The sequence below is a fragment of the Puma concolor genome, chromosome A1 (assembly GCF_028749965.1).
Source record: "Puma concolor isolate L17-30 chromosome A1, mPumCon1.1.hap2, whole genome shotgun sequence".
NCBI lineage: Eukaryota > Metazoa > Chordata > Mammalia > Carnivora > Felidae > Puma > Puma concolor.
In genome coordinates, this window is record NC_141667.1 from 169267993 (window position 1) to 169284647 (window position 16655).

The 16655-nt window shown below is 37.3% G+C and overlaps 1 protein-coding gene across 7 annotated transcripts in view; it reads left to right on the top strand.

Moving 5' to 3' along the window:
* The window catches only part of NALCN (sodium leak channel, non-selective), a 335141-nt gene that overhangs the window by 32279 nt on the left and 286207 nt on the right, over window positions 1–16655 (top strand). For 4 of the 7 annotated variants that reach the window (XM_086708540.1, XM_086708523.1, XM_086708529.1 and 1 more), the window contains exons 4-6: window positions 3493–3576; window positions 4727–4866; window positions 4953–5081. The exons of 1 other annotated variant lie outside the window; for it this stretch is intronic. In XM_086708540.1, the coding sequence (XP_086564666.1) occupies window positions 3493–3576; window positions 4727–4866; window positions 4953–5081 (353 nt within the window). The remainder of the gene's footprint in view (window positions 1–3492; window positions 3577–4726; window positions 4867–4952; window positions 5082–16655) is intronic. 2 more of the 7 variants (XM_086708530.1, XM_086708533.1) reach the window with 2 other exon arrangements.

Genomic DNA, 16655 nt, shown 5'->3' on the forward strand with positions numbered 1-16655 from the left:
AATTGTCCAGTCACAAGGTGTTACTAATCTTCAGAAAAGACTCATTTGCAATGAGGAGAAACTATTTTTTAATGCAACACCAGGGAATATGTTTAGAAAAGATTTAAGTGGAAAACTCAAACTTCAAAACTGATAAACAGGAACTGATTAACAGAAGGGAGTAAATTGTAATTCATTAAACAACCAGGTGGGAATTACAAAGGACGATTCTGGAAGTTAGACAATATGTACGTTTTTTACACGTATAGGCTGAAACGCTGCTTGCTGCATTATGTGTGAGCTAAAGCGTTGATCAGGGTGGGCTGTGGTCAGATCAGAATCTGAAGGAAAAAGTTGGCACAGACTTGGGAGGATTTTTCAGGAAGATAGGACAGCATGAATAATGAACACGAAAAGAGCAAAACTTACGAGGTGGGGGGTGAGGTCTGAGTGTTGCTCGTCTTTGTATCCCAGCTCACTGTACTGCCTATTAAAGGTTTTTATATATATTAAATGCCTCTTGGTAACCTAAGCCAAAAAATAATACATAAAACTTATGCCTAGTGGACTATTTCACCACCATACCAATATACCACATCTTCTGTATCCATTCATCAGTCAGTGGACATTTGGGCTCTTTCCATAATTTGGCTATTGTAGATATTGCTATAAACATCAGGGTGCATGTATCCCTGCAAACTGGTATTTTTGTCTTCTTTGGGTAAATACCTAGTAGTATAATTGCTGGATCGGAGGGTGGCAAGGATGTGGAGAAAGTGGAGCCCTCTAACACTGTTAGTAGAAATGCAAACTGGTGCAGCCACTGTGGAAAATAGTATGGAGGTTCCTTGGAAAGTTAAAACTAGCCTAAGTTAAAAGTTAAGAACTAGCTTAAAATAGTTCTCTGTTGCATCCCATAAAATTTCAGTTTTCATTTTTGGAATTTTTTGTGTTTTTTTTTTAAACAATCACAACTATGCCTCATTCTTAAAATAAAGATCAAGTGATATTTTTGTCTCTTTCTGCCAACATTCCAGTAAAAAGTACATTTGTTTAATAAAAGTCAATTTGAAAATGTACACTTTTATTTTTCTTCCTAGGATATATCAACATATATTGTATATTTAACCTTTTTTTCTAAAATTTTTTTAATATTTCTTTTTGAGAGAGAGCATGAACAGGGGAGAGGCAGAGAGAGGGACACAGAATCTGAGGCAGGCTCCAGACTGAGCTGTCAGCACAGAGCCTGACGTGGGGCTGGACTCACGAACTATGAGATCATGACCTGACCTGAAGTCAGACACTTAACCGACTGAGCCACCCAGGGACCCCTGTATATTCAACATTTTTTAAAACTGAGAATGTAAATCACATAAGGGTAGGAGTTTTGTTTTTTTTTTTCTACTCCTTTCATTACAGCCTTAAACACTGTCTAGATCATGAAGATATTCTATACATTGAGTGAATGAATGAACAATAAATTTGCTTAGTATATTAAGAAACTCAAGGGAATCTTCAAAGTGCAACTTTAAGTAATTTGTATTTTGTCATCCTTTTGGATATCAACTGAAATGAGGCTCAGAGAAAATTCAATTTTATATTGGCTATATTGTCTACATTTAGATTATAATTAATTCGTATTTTCAGCTAACTATGCAATATACCAGGCAAACATGACTCTTATAATGAAAAATGTTTTGTAAGGTTTTGAGGGCAACTATCATATCCTTAAATTATTTCTTCTGTATGTGATGTGTGTGTGTGTGGTGAGCGTGTGTGCACGCACATACTCAGAACCAGTGGCTCTCTGAGGTGCTATTTTTCTCTTCTTCAGGTTTAAATCATCATATAACGATCATAACACTTAACAGGTCATTGTCCTCCTCATGACCCAGACCCAAGACTCAGGGTTTACTTTCATATCTCTTTTGTGAATCTTCTCAAGTACATGAGTTACCAAATTTGGTGGATTCTCTCACCACTGATAAAATTATTTAGGCGTTTGGGAACTAGCATTGTTTTCTTTAAACTCTCTATAGAATTAATTTTCCTGTCTTCCCCACTATGTTTATAGGTTTATTGTAAGTTATTCTATCTTACACATTAGCTGGATGTGTACATATACACTTTTCTATGCAAGATTGTTTTGTGTGTATGTGTGTTTGTGTTTTAGTAGGCATTATACCTCCTCTTTTTAAAAAAGATTTTAATGTTTATTTATTTTTGTGAGAGAGAGAGAGACAGAGACAGAGACAGAGACAGAGTGCATGCAAGGATGGGGCAGAAAGAGAGGGAGACATTTCAAAGAGAATCCGAAGCAGGCTCCAGGCTCTGAGCTGTCAGCACAGAACCTGACACAGGGCTCAAACTCATGAACTGCAAGATCATGACCTGAGTCAAAGTCAGATGCTTAATCAATTGAGCCACCCAGGCACCCCAGTGTTATACATCCTCTGTGTAAAGTAGATGATTCCTCCATGTTACTAAGCTGAATTTATACTTCATCTCTGAGTCAGATAACTTTTACTAAGTGGCTTTATCATACTGTTAGTTTGGTGAATAATAAAAATTATTCCTGGAAACTTCTCAAGGAATCTTTTTTGATAACTTATTTATTACTAAGGGTGGATGGTTCTGGAAATTATGTACAAATATCCTGTAACACATTTCATCATTTAAAAAAAAATCTTGGCATTCTGTTCCTATTTTTATTTTCTAAGCAGGTTCAGTCAGAATTGGTAATAATAGATGTCACTGAATTCAGAATTGAGTCTCATATATTGTGATGAAACTAGTGACTTAATGGGACAGTTCTAAGAAAGAAAAGGCCTTTCTATTTAAGGTTCCAATTCTCAACTAATGGAGTTCTCTGGTTTGTTATTTGAAAGGGAAATTTTTTTTAATTCCCATTTTTTAAAAAATATGCATTCTAGTGTCAGAGTAGATTGATTATTGAAAGATGAAAGTAGTGTGTCTTTTTTATCACATAAGATTCCAATTACAGTTGAAATCAATATGTATTTGATATATTTACTACTGAAGGCAAGTGTATTCTTCACTTTTAATGTAGCTCACGGTGAATTCGTGGTTAATTTCCTACTGATGGTGGTTGGTCCACAGTCTGAAAGGCCTTCATGCTGATCCCTGTGGCTCTTAGTTCTTGTAGGAAGAGAGCTGGTTGGGGGCTTAAGCTGCCTACTGAGTAGGATGGCCTCTGGTTTCTTAAATGGTAGAATCTGTGTGGCTAAGAGAAAAAATGATGATGATTTCCATTTGTGTGAACTTGAAATTTTCCATGTCTCACTCTGCAGTAACTTGTGTTTTATAAATTATTTTCTTTATATAAAAATGCTTCATTTAAAATGCTAAAGGTATTCCTTTGGAAAGTGTGTTCAGCTATGAAACAAAAATTATGGATAGCTTATACCAAATTAACATTTGGCCCTTCTTTCCACAGATTTTTTTTGAAGTTATTAATTTTGTGTGATAACTCCACATGCAATTTATTTTTAGGGGGATAGTTCCTATGTGAAAGATCGCTGGTGTGTTTTTGATGGATTTATGGTCTTCTGCCTTTGGGTTTCATTGGTATTGCAGGTAATTAAAACTTTTAAATTACAAGGGGGTATTTTCCAAAATGTGCATTGTTTTGCATTGAAATTCTCAACAAAAATAGTAACAAATATATGTCAAATGTCATAGTGTAACTTACTACAACATTATGTTATTTTAAATGTTTATGAGAAAAAAAACCATAACATTTTAATCATTGTCTGTCATATCTGTGAATGACTTTAATCAGTAATGAACATCAATATGACAGCAAATTACTTCTTACTAAAAAGGTGTAAAAATATATTTATTGAAATAAAGGACATTGAATTTAAAATTTCAAAATCCGTCTTTTATGTGACTGAATCCTCACTAAAAACAGCTGAAAAGTGTAGATACATTGGGATGAACATAAAATACTATATTCCAAATAGAAAATGCCTTACTATGAGAAATGGGGAACATATATTAAAAAGGCCTAAAGGTGGGACTTTGCCAGATAATAGAATTCATTTCCATGCATTCATTCAGGCTTGATTTTGCATTTAATTCAACGCAAGTTACCATATTCTTCATCAAAAAATTTAGAATAACACAAATTCACGTCCATCCCGCAAAGTCATCATAACGCTTATTGAAGATCTCTCCTTATTTTTGTAAAGCTCGCCTCTCCAACAGTCTGATTTCATCCTGCATATTAATGTGTTCTTTTCCATTTAATAGCTATTCTGTGATTGACAGACGTTCTCTAATTATCATTTTGCCTCTGTTTAGTAAATGGTACAATTCCTTTTTATTTTTTATAGTAATTTTAACTCTTTCTCCACTACCTCATGTTCTAGATATTTTAAAAGTTCCACCAAAGAACGTTTATTATTATTATTAGTGAAGACGACTTAGCGTACTTGCTCGGTATCCTAAGTTGGCATTTGTTTTTGTAATAAAAACTGTGCGTTGATGAATTACATGGGAAATTACTAAGAGCAGTGGCATTTACATTAGTTTATGTATTCATTTTCTCTAGAGGTAGCTGTAGCGTCCAGGTGGACTCCAAAGAAAATCCGTTTCAGTGGAAGAAAATGCAGGGCCAAGCCCAGAGTGCTGGGTGAACCTCCTGATACCATCTGTGTTTGCTGTGACTTCAGACAATGCTAAGGGAAGCCCTGAGCTTGTTTATTGACCTCTTAATTTACAGGTATTTGAAATTGCTGATATAGTTGACCAGATGTCACCTTGGGGCATGTTGCGGATCCCACGGCCGCTAATTATGATTCGGGCATTCCGGATTTATTTCCGATTTGAACTACCAAGGACCAGAATTACAAACATTTTAAAGTAAGCACTGTTTTTATAGATGTTAAGGAGGAAAGTCTATGACATTTTTGTAAGTTTTACCTACTTTCCCCCCCCCCCCCCCCCAGGCGATCAGGAGAACAAATATGGAGCGTTTCGATTTTCCTACTTTTCTTTCTACTTCTTTATGGAATTTTAGGAGTTCAGATGTTTGGAACATTTACCTATCACTGTGTAGTAAATGACACGAAACCAGGGTAAGTGTATCTACTAACTGCATTTTAATCTAGGTGATTAACAAGAAAGTTTCTGCAATTCTTATGAGAAAAATCTGTGTCTAAATTGAACAAAACAGTATTTATGGGCTCTGTTCTATATTCTCTGCTTCCTCAAAAATTTTTTGTCTGATTTTTTAACATAAGTATTCAAGACAAGCCAGACTGAAAAATGTAAGCCTGTGGGCAGGAAGACTAAGCAGATTCCAAGTGTGCATTTGGAGGTTTTCCTCGGAGTGACAGAAAGAGGAGCGTGCTGCCATAATACCATCTGAGTATTTTCATCTCTTATTTAAATAAGATGGAAATGAGAAGTGGTGTAACTACTTGGAAAAACAGTTGGGCAGTTTCTTAGAAAGTTAAACAGACACCTACCATATATTCCATTTATTCCATTCTAGGTATCTTACCAGGGGCAATGAAAACATATATCCATAAAAAAAGACTTCTACCTGGTGACTGTATTTATAATAGCCCAAACTTCTAAGAACCCAAATTTATACCAACAGGTTGATGAGTAAACAAATTGTGGTTATATCCATATGATGAATACTATTTAGCAATAAAAAAAAGTATGAGGAATTGATATATACAACATCTTGGATGAATCTCAAAATAATTATGCTGAGCGAATGAAGCCAGATGAAAAAAATTACATATTCTGTGATTCCATGAATTCAAAATTCTAAAAAATGCAAGCTTGTCTGTAATGACAAAAAGGAAATCGGTGACAGCCTGGGAGTAAGGATGGGGATAAAAGTAGGGGTTACCAAGGGGCATTAGGAAACCTTTGAGGTTGATTGACATGTTCATTATCTTGATCGTGGTTCTGTGCACTTAAAATTTATCAAAGCTGTACATGTTTTAAAAATATTTATTGAGAGAGAGAAAGACTGAGGCAAGGGCAGAGAGAGGGAGAGAGAGAATCTTAAGCAGGCTCCGTGCCCATCATGGAGCCCATGTGGGGCTCGATCTTACAACCATGAGATCATGACCTGAGTCGAAATTAAGAGTTGGATGCCCAACCAACCGAGCCCCCCAGTCTGTATATTTTAATATGTCCAATTTATTCTATGTCAGGAATATTTTACTAAAATGGTATAGAAATGTTTTAGTGTAAAGCAGAAATCTAAATTTCTTCATACAGTTAGACAGTTGATTCAGCACTCTTTATTTTGTGCTGTTACCCACTGAATTTAACGTGACTTTTCTCATTTACTAATTCCCTGTTTATACTGGGTTTGTACCTATGGACTCTGTTGTGCTTGATTGACTACCCCTGTTTAACTACCCCTTCACCCATATTACACTCTAGAATTTGTTTAAATTCTAACATGGCTGCATACATGGGGTCTGTTTCCAGCTTCCAGCCTTACACAAGCTCAGAACCCTATTATCTGCATCTTGTGGGCATTAAAATCCAAGCTCTTGGCTCCTGGACACTTAACCCCCCATTCATACCATTTTTCAATGCATGTATTTCCCTCTCTCTAGTTTTTAGTTCCCTCTTACCTTTTGACCTTTTGGAATGTATTTTTCTTTCTTGAAAGCCCAGATAGGCATCTTTAAATGTTACCATTTATCCAACAGGTCTACTTGTTTGTAATGGAAAGAGTTGAATTTAATACAGCCCAGTTTGCCAGAACTACCCTCTGGCACTCATAGCTATTTTCCCCCCCAATTTTTCTCATTACCTTGTGAAGTCCTTGAGGACACAAAGGGAGAGGGGTGGAGAACATTCATCTTATGTCTCGTACTTAGTAGTCTAGCGCAGAGTAAGTACTTAGTAACTGTCTATTGAAGGCATGGTGCACAATACATTATATTTACACAGATAATAATAACATTGTGACAAGTTGATATAGAGGAGGAAATTTAAAACAGAGGAATAAAAGCAAGTTTCTAAATAGGACAAAGGAGAAATAGTTAAAAAGTAGAAAAGCACTGTTGAAAGTGGAGAGAGGCAGTGAACTAGCACAAATATGGTGAGGAAGTTGAAGGAAGAGGTGAGTAAGGGGGCTGTCTGTGTGGGTGAGGGAAGAGACAAATGTGTGGAAGAAAACCTGTAAGTAGTTTTTTTTTAAGTGTATGTAGGCTGTAAAATATGTCTAGATTGTTCCATGAATGAATATGGAGGTGGGAAAAAGATATTGTGTGGGTGGGAAACAATAGAATAGAGTTGAACAGAGAAAGCTTCCGGATAAGAAAGCCTCTGTGTTCTAATAGCAGTGAGCACAGGAAGCTGCTTTAAAGTTTCCATTTTATTAAAAATCAAGTCAGAATGCGAGACTTCTAAAGCATGTTAGAATTGTAAAACTACTTGGAAGATCAGACATCCTGCTGGCAAACCTAATTTTGACACATAAAGTACGATACAAATGGTGAAGAGGGATAGGAGCACCTCTGACCTCAGGGCCCTTGCATCACTTCAGAAAGTGCTCTTCACCATCTCCTTACTATATGCAGTACTAGGACATGAATGACAAAGAAACAAAACAAAACAAAACAAAACAAAAAACAAAACAGCAAACAAAAAAAGCCATTAAAGGACCTCTTGTATTCTGAATATTAGCTCCAGCTCATTACTTAATCCTAAAAATGGAATTCTCTATGAAGAATTTCATACATTTTGGCAGAGTTTTTGGTTACTCTAGACACAGCAGTTATGGAAGAATGTCTGCATTTTCTCTCTTCCAAGTATTTATAAAATCTGCCCATTAGCGTTATGTCCATACACATATATCTTGCCTTCTTTTTATGTGACAGTTTACTCTCTGAGAAGAAAATATGTAACTGCCCGCAGGATAGTAATGTTGCTACAATAACAGCTTTCTTTCGTAAGTTTGATGATTCATTTGAAGGACCGATCATTTGTGCCATTTTTTGTTTTAATTTTCAGTTCAGTTTTAACTGAGTTTTAGTCTCACTCATAAGCAGAAAAATTATTGATGCCATTTTACCATTAGTTCCAGCCAGACATTAATTTATTTTTAGAGACTCAAAAAACTGTCCAAAGTCAAAATAAAACACATAAAAAATCCCAATTAAAAAAATTCCAACCTTTTTGTTTCCTTTTCTTCTGAACTAGGAATTTCTCATCAACATCTCTGAGTCAGATATTAAGCTACATCCTGATGGTTGTGTTTCCAGCGATCAGTGTTGCCAGTCATTGGCATGACCTCATTTCTCTTATTTATTGTCCTTTAACAATCCTTCCGATTTCTGCTTAATTGTTTTGCATGCACAACAGCCTAATAATGGGAGAGTCTTCAGGCAGAGCTGTGTCTGTTCAGAAACCTGTATATCCTGCGTTTCCAGGCTGACCTCTGGAATTGATTATGTGTAGCCTGTGAGGCAAACAGGATAAATAAGGAAGCAACTCAATACACCCAGTTTTGCTTTTAGATGAAGCTGATTTCCTTTAAAGCAGAGAGAAGGGAATCTTAGCTTTGTCCTCAGTAGCATTTCTAGTAAAGCTTTATTCTCCTCTGATAATGAAGGGCGACCTAAGGCACTTATGGCACAGGTAATGGGATTTGACTCAGCAAAGCAGTTCATATCCTACAGAAATTTGAGAAAAGCGATGGCCTGTGGCAGAAACAGGTGTTACAAAATGCCAAATGTGTTGGCAGAAATCTCCCTGAAGCTACAAGATGATCACGTAAAAATGAGCTGGTAGGTGAAATAGAAAAGATGAAGACTTATCTGCCACCTTATTACCATTCCTGAGAAAGGAGAGAAATTTATTTCTAGCTGAGTATCAAATAATGAAATCTTCTTCCCAAGAGTGAGATAATTAGAAAAACCCTAAAGAAAGCAAATGTGAATATTAAGTATATAAAAGTTGATTCCACCAGGAATTCAAGTAAATACTTATAATGGCTGAGCCATTAGTTTTGAGACCCAGAGGTAGGGAACCGCACATCACAGATGCCCAGGACATTCCTAGAGTATCCTTGCTGTGGCAGAGTAATTACTAATAGCTTTCTTTTCCATCTCAGGGAAATCTCAGGATGGCCACCCCACCCCAAGGTAGCCTGTAGGACTTGGTGGTATTTTATAAAATATCACTGACACTTAGCCTAGAGATAGGTAAAGTTGGATTTGGGTTTTTTATTACTGGCCCCAAATAATATTTAAGTTTACCCTTTAGGGTACTTGGGAAAATAAATGAATTATTATCTTATAAATTCTGTTCACAAAATAATGAGTTTTTTTAATGGAAAAGTCAGAAGAATTAAAGATAGAAACGTGGTGGAACTTAAAATGTTAATTTTTAATTTCTATGGACTTTATCAAGAGGGAATTTTGTAGAATATGTAAAATCGTAATGCCTCAAATTCATGCAAAGGTCTTTGAAGTCTTCTTGATTTATATTTAAACTTCTTTTGAAGGATGAAGACACACTGTTCAGTTTAACTTGCAGGACTCACGCAGAGACGTCTGCTGGGTGGGCGATATAAGAACAAGTTTGGATAAATGCATATTGGAGAGATTTTTCTTTAAAATATTTAAAGAAGAAATGAAAATACTCTGATGGGTGCATGTAAATTTCTAACTAAATTAACAGCCACATTTATGGAGCACCTGTTCTACCTCATGTATTGTGCTTCTATAACTAATTTTTAGAACAACCTGAAAGGAATTATTTCCCCCATTTTGCAGATGAAGGCACAGTCCCAACATAAATAATATGTTGGTCTGGTAAGTGAGAGCGTCAGGATTTGAACTCAAGTCTGGCTTCCAAGCCCCTGCTTGTTCTCCCATTTGAGCAACTTCTACCTTGTTATGATCCCATATTTGTAAACCTGTAGACACATGCAGATGCACATCTGTATGATACACTCTTTATATGGCATAGAGAAAAGTAAAGTCTACATGACCTCTGGTTTCTTTCTACCACCATGGAGATGGTGTGTTCCGGGGGTTCTGGTTCATCCAAGCCCATAAAATAGTGACACACAATATATTTGTATGAGTCCATCGATCCCTTCTAAAATTGTGCATATCCATATCAAAGATGTGGCCCATTCGAACCACCAGTTAAATCCACCTTTTATCTGTTACTAATTTTAAAAAATTAAATGTGAGTAAATATTTCAGAATAACTTGAATTCCCATATGAAAATTAATACCAAAGTGATTTTCACCAGAACAGCAAAAACATTCGTGAGTCTTCAATATAAAAAAAGAAAATCCTACACTTTGAAAAAGGGTCTAAAAGTAATCAAGTGATTTTTTTTTTGATCAATTACAATATAGCACTTCTTTTGATCTTACTTCCCAGAAAGAAGAGAATGTCATAACATAGGTTATAAAACTCTTGCTATTAGTGGTAAATATTTATTGAACAATTGATAGCTGTTATCTTCTCATTCAATACCCGTAACAGCTTTCTACGTGCGTCATGTTCTATTTTTATATTCTGTATTACAGCCAAGGAGATTGAACCTTAGTGAGGTTAGATAAGATATCCAAGATGAAACAGTGTGTAACTGGCAGAAGCAGAGTTGAAACCCAGTTCTCCCCAACACTGATTTCTAGGCTTTTAAAGATTCATGTTGTACCATGGTCCGTAAGTGAGATGATCTTCAACATGTGCGTGTGTCCATGTTTGAATAAAATGTTTAGTTTCCCTTCGGTTGCAAGGAGCACATGCTTAGGAGACAAACTTTGAATGGGCAGATGGGTACCTGGTTGAGATCACCTATATTAGGACTCAAAATTCTGTCATGATGCACTCCTGAACCTACTGTGTGAATGGGAAATGAGGGGCCTTGACAGTTCAGCCCCTCACAAATCGCGTTCACTGTAGTTGTCTGTGTAGAAATCATTACCGAGCACCATTTTGGTATCTCAGGTTCAATCGGACCAGCTTGCATTCCTCCCGATAGAAAGCACCCTCACGTGTAGTGACCATAGCAGCACCAGGAGGACCTGTTGGGAATTCATCTCTAGGGTGGGATCTCTTTGATAGAGAAAATCACCTGGCCAACTTTGTAAAAATACAAACTCTGAGCCATATCCATGGATTCCTATCTATTGGCAGGGGTAAGACTCTCAGAATTGGTTGGGTTAGAAATCAGTGACTTAAACCCTTGGTTCTACAATTAAAACTCCCAAAGATGTGTTAAGAGTAGAAGGCAAATTTTGCATGGGTTCTTCAAAGATAAATCTGGAATCTTCAAAGAAATGCTAAGCTTTTAGCTACTATGCTTCCACCTGTGGGGAACTTGAGTTTCCTGGACCCTTCAGACTGTGTCCTTAGAAATGTCAGCAGCACCTGGGTGGCTCAGTCAGTTAAGCACAAGACCTTCACTCTGCCTCAAGCCATGATCTTGCAGTTTCGTCAGTTTGAGCCCCGCGTCGGACTCTGCACTGACAGTTCGGAGTCTGCTTGGGATTGTCTCTGTCTCCCTCTCTCTCTACCCCTCCCCTGTTCACGTGGTCTCTGTTTCTCTAAAAAATAAATAATTTTTTTCTTTATTTTTTAAGTTAAAAAAAATATTTAAGAAGCACCAGAGGTGATGAGAGCTTCTTGTCATTCTTCCAAAGAAGCAGGTTGCCCATGTGTTCTGGGAACTCTAGAAATAAAATAAATTTTGTTTATTTAGTGACTCACCTGTCTTAGATCTAGCAGTTGAGTGGGGCAGGTATACTTTGTGGTTGGTAGTTACAGATTCTTAGCACTGTGGAACTCTCACATCATTTAACCGCAAACAATAGCACCCTGTCAGAGTGGGGAGAATGGCTGTTCCCCAGCTGTACAATTCAGCCAAACCACAGCTGGTAAACATAAATATATTTGGAGCTTCTAATAGGTATGAGGCACTTTGTATTCCTAATTGCTAATTCATAAGGTGATCTCATATGTTGGGCATTAGGATCCTCATGTGAGAGGAGAGGAAGTAGCTCCTTGCCACACATTAATTAATTGATAGAATCACCGATTGAAGACCTATAATCTTTGTCCCAAATTCTGGTGGCCATTTTCCGCCTTGCCAGCTGACTCCTCACCCTGGGATCTTGTAGCTTCTTAAGCAAAGGAAGAAGAGTTACTGCTTGAGGAGCCCTTGGTCCAGATTCAAAATGTCAAGGGTAGGGGCACATGGATGCCTCAGTCAGTTAAGCATCCCACTCTTGGTTTCAGCTCAGGTCATGAACTCACGGTTTGTCGTGAGTTTGAGCCCCACATTGGACTCTTGTGTTGATAGTGTGGAGCTTGTTTGGGATTCTCTCTCTCCCTCTCCTTGCCCCTCCTGCATATTCTCTCTCTCTCTCTCTCTCTCCCTCTCAAAAAAAAAAAAAAAAAAAAAAAGGTGTCAAGGGTAGTGTACTTTGTCTTATGACCTCAAATCAGTTTTCACATTCCCAGTTTGGAGCTGATCAATGCAAATTCTGTGTCCTGATACTTTACTGATACTCTTTGAATACATTCAAATACCTCTCATTGTCTAATCCTTGTTCAGATGCCCATTTCCTGGTCCCTGTCACCTGTGTTGTCACTTATCCATATCAGCAAAGTAGTGAGTGATAGAATTAAGGGACTACAGTTGGGGAAAATATATAATTAAAAGAACCATTCAGATATAACAAGGTACAATGATGATTTAAAATACTTGTTTCAAAAGAAAATAATGTTTTGTCATTTAAATTACATTCACTATTTGAAAAAAGTATTTAATTTTGCCATTTTGATGCATGATGAATTTAGCACTTTGTGGCTTTGTCTATCTACCCATTCAGGAATGGATTAAGGAATGGAAAATCATTAAAATACTCTCAGCCAAACAGTAAGGGGAAATTTATTCCCTAATTATTTACAAAATGTGCCAGTTTTACTTGTTTATAAAATGTGGGTGATGTCAATATTATTTCCTACCTCAGACTATTTGTCTTATTTTGTAGTCCCTCTAAAAGTCCAGGTAGGGCAATTAAAAGTTTTCAAAATCAATAAATAGTCTCTTCTCTGCAAATTCCAGGGTGGGGTAAATGTTCCAAAACATCCAGCATTGGAAGTAGCCAGGCCAATTCATAAGAGTTTTTAATTAACCCTGGAAGAGGAGGCCAAATAGGAATGAAAATGAAGCCAGATGATTCTCTGGAATGAACCCAAAATGCGGGTAGCAGCCAGAGCGAGTCCATTGTCAGCAAAGGAAAGGGACAACCTGTAAATGCAGGTCTAAGTTTTGAGCAAGAAAAAAACCCTTGTTGTCTGCCTGCCATTAAGAGTGAGGCAAGCAATGCCCTAATGTATCAAAGGGCACATTCACTGTCCTTCCAGGTGCAAAGACTGTGTGTGTGTGTGTGTGTGTGTGTGTGTGTGTGTGTTCACTCCATGGGTTTAACCAGAAATGCATTCTCCTATTTATTTTTGACTTCTCTCTAGAACATACAATATAAATAGAAGAGAAACCTATGGATGCAATAAATAACAAAATGCTTTTCAAGTATATAGTGTTGTCTGTTGCATATGGATTTGTTGTGCCATGTACTTCCTTTTTTGCATCACTGACAATTTCATCGTGGAATGCAAACCTCAGAAACACGTTCGTTGTAGCCAAGCCTCTGTGAATGTTTTTTTTTTTACAGCAAATGGACCAAATTTGGCTACAAGAACTCAGTGTTTTTCTGCTTATGTGCAGTTCTTCAGGGGAAAAAATGTAAGAAAAATATAAACAAAATATCTATCTATAAATTCCCATTGTAGGTATAGTTCATGAAAATCTTGCAAATAAGTAATAACTTCTTCTGTCAGTTAGTGTCTTTGACCTTTTGGCCATTCTCACAAATGAGGGACGGGGTGTAAGTAAGCTCAAAGTGTATCAGACACACTGTGTCAGTTTGGGGGAAGCACAGATTTTTGTCTTTTTTCCCCAATATGCAAAATCTCTGAGAATGTAGTTTAAAAATTGATTGCTATGGTAACAAGTGCTTGTTTATAATCCCTGAGAAAAAGCCGAGAATAGCCACACCAGCAATGAAAGGGTAAAAACGTTGTTCTCTTTCTCTCCCTGACCTTTCTTGTTCTCTCTCTCCTGTGCACACACAGGCTCTGGCATTTCCTCTTTCCAGGATGCCGTAGATCTGCCTTAGACCTAGTGTTTGTTGATTCTTAAGTAGTCACTCCAAGCAACAACCCCATTGGAAGGTCTTCCCAATGCTCACCATCTACCACCTGCAGTCAGATGTGATGTTTCTGCTTTGTGAGCCTGTAATGCTAGCAACATATAGCTGGCTCTCAAAGCATTCGCCATGCTCTACTGTGGTCATGACTTTGCTAGGTAGTAAGTAAAGCCTCTGATTTGGAAATACCTTCTTGGTCATCTCTGTTCCTAGCATGTTGTGTGGCACAGAATGGGCCATTCAAATATAATCATTTTGAATGAGTGAATAGACAAATGCACTAAAGTGGCCTCACTAAGAATAGGGGAAAAACAATTTCTGAAAAGGGGCTAAGTAATAATAAGAATAGTTATGTTCATAAGTGAGAGTAACCACAAAATGCCAACACTAAATGCATTACAACCAGCAGTGACAGCAGTTTGATATCGGTAGAGAAAGATGAGATTCTGAGTAATGAGAAGAATTTGAACACAAAATCTTGAGCGATTACATTTGGCATTGTTGAGTCCTATGGACAGAGGAGAACAGAACACAATGGGCATGTGATTTGCTCTAGTTATTACCTTTTTTTTTTCTTTAAATGAAAATGTGATGAGGTCATTCTGGGAATAGTTGTTTTTAATAATAGCTGAAAAGTTTCTCATCTTACAGATGAGGACACTGAGGCTCAGATGGTCAAAGTGAATTGCCCAAGGTAATTAAGTTGGTTAATCACTAAACTGAATGATATCCTTGTGTTCCAATGTATAGCTCTTATCAGTGCTCTGTACCATCAGGAGTAATAATTAACTTAAGACCATAAAACTCTTGGGGTGCCTGGGTGGCTCAGTCAGTTGAGTGTCCAACTTTGGCTCAGGTCATGATCTCACAGTCTGTGGGTTCGAGCCCCGCATCAGGCTCTGTGCTGACAGCTCAGAGCCTGGAGCCTGCTTCGGATTCTGTGTCTCCCTCTCTCTCTGCCCCTCCCCTCCTCACACTCTGTGTCTCTCTCTGTCTCTCAAAAATAAACATTAAATTTTTTTTAAAAGACCATAAAACTCTTAAATACTTAAGTATTATTTGAGGCTGTTGTAAACAGTTTTAGCAACAAGTTCAGAACACATTTTCTTAGATTTCAAACTCCTACATAATGTTATATGTAAATAGGATATTTTGTTAAGAATTTTTTAAAAAAGCATATGCCAGGCAGATAATTAATGTCTTTTGAAAAACAATTAACTACTCCAAGGAATTCTAGTATTCATTTTGAAACATGGAAACTACTGAAGCCAGAATTTAAAAAAATGGAAAATCCATGCCAATTTTTGGATATCACACTTACAAATTGCATAAAAACAACAGGATACAATTGCTGAAGAATTTCTTCTGTGGTTACTTTACAAGCAAACAAATAAACAAACACATTAGTAGATTTGTCATAAATTTAAATAATTGTAGAGAGACACATTTCCTCACTTAATAAAAAAATAATTATTACACATTTACTATGCATTAGTTAAGATTCTTCAGAGAAATAGAACCAATAGGATGTTTATATAGGAAGCAATGAGATTTATTTTAAAGAATTGGCATATGTGATTATGGCGACTAGCAAGACCCACATTTCAGAGCAAGCCAGCAAGCTGGAAATTTCAGAATGAGCTGTTGTTGCGGTCTTGAGTCCAAAAGTAGTTTGGAGGCTGAATTCTTTTCAGAGGATCTCAGTATTTTTCCTTAAGGCCTTTAACTGATTAGATGAGGCCCACCCATATTATGTTGGATAATCTGCTCTACTCAGAGTCTACTGATTTAAATGTTAATTGCATCTTAAAAAATACCTTCACAGCAACCTCTAGACGGTGTTTGACCAAACAACTGGGCACCATAGTGTAGCCAAATTCACTCATAAATTTAACCATCAGACTACATGTCAGGAACTGTGTGGGCTTGGAGGTTATACTGGGGAACAGTCAAGGTTGGGAGACACCCAACGAACAGCTGACCACTCAAACATGAATTACACACTTCCCAAGTGCCAGAAATGAAAAGTGTGGGTACTTTGAGAAATCATAGCAGAGAAGCCTAACCCAGCCTGAGGGACTTGAAGAGGCTCCCCTGAGAAAGTGACATTCAGGCTGGGGCCTAAAAAGTGAAAAATGGGTTAACCAAGCAGAGATGGGAGGAGAGGTTTCCAAGCAGAGGAAAAAGTCCTAAAGTAGGAGCACACCAAGAGCTGAGATAAGACCACCATGTTGGGTACTGGGCCATTTGAAAGGGGAGAAGCCAGATCCTTTGGATCTTCCAGATGAGATTTGCCATGGACACGCTTCAGGTAAGACCAAGATTATGAAAAGCCTGTCTGTATGTTCTGTGGCTAATGGATTGGAAGGGTTAAGAGTGCTGCAGGATGACCAGTTCGGGGACTAGATGGTGGTGCAGGTTGAGGTGAAG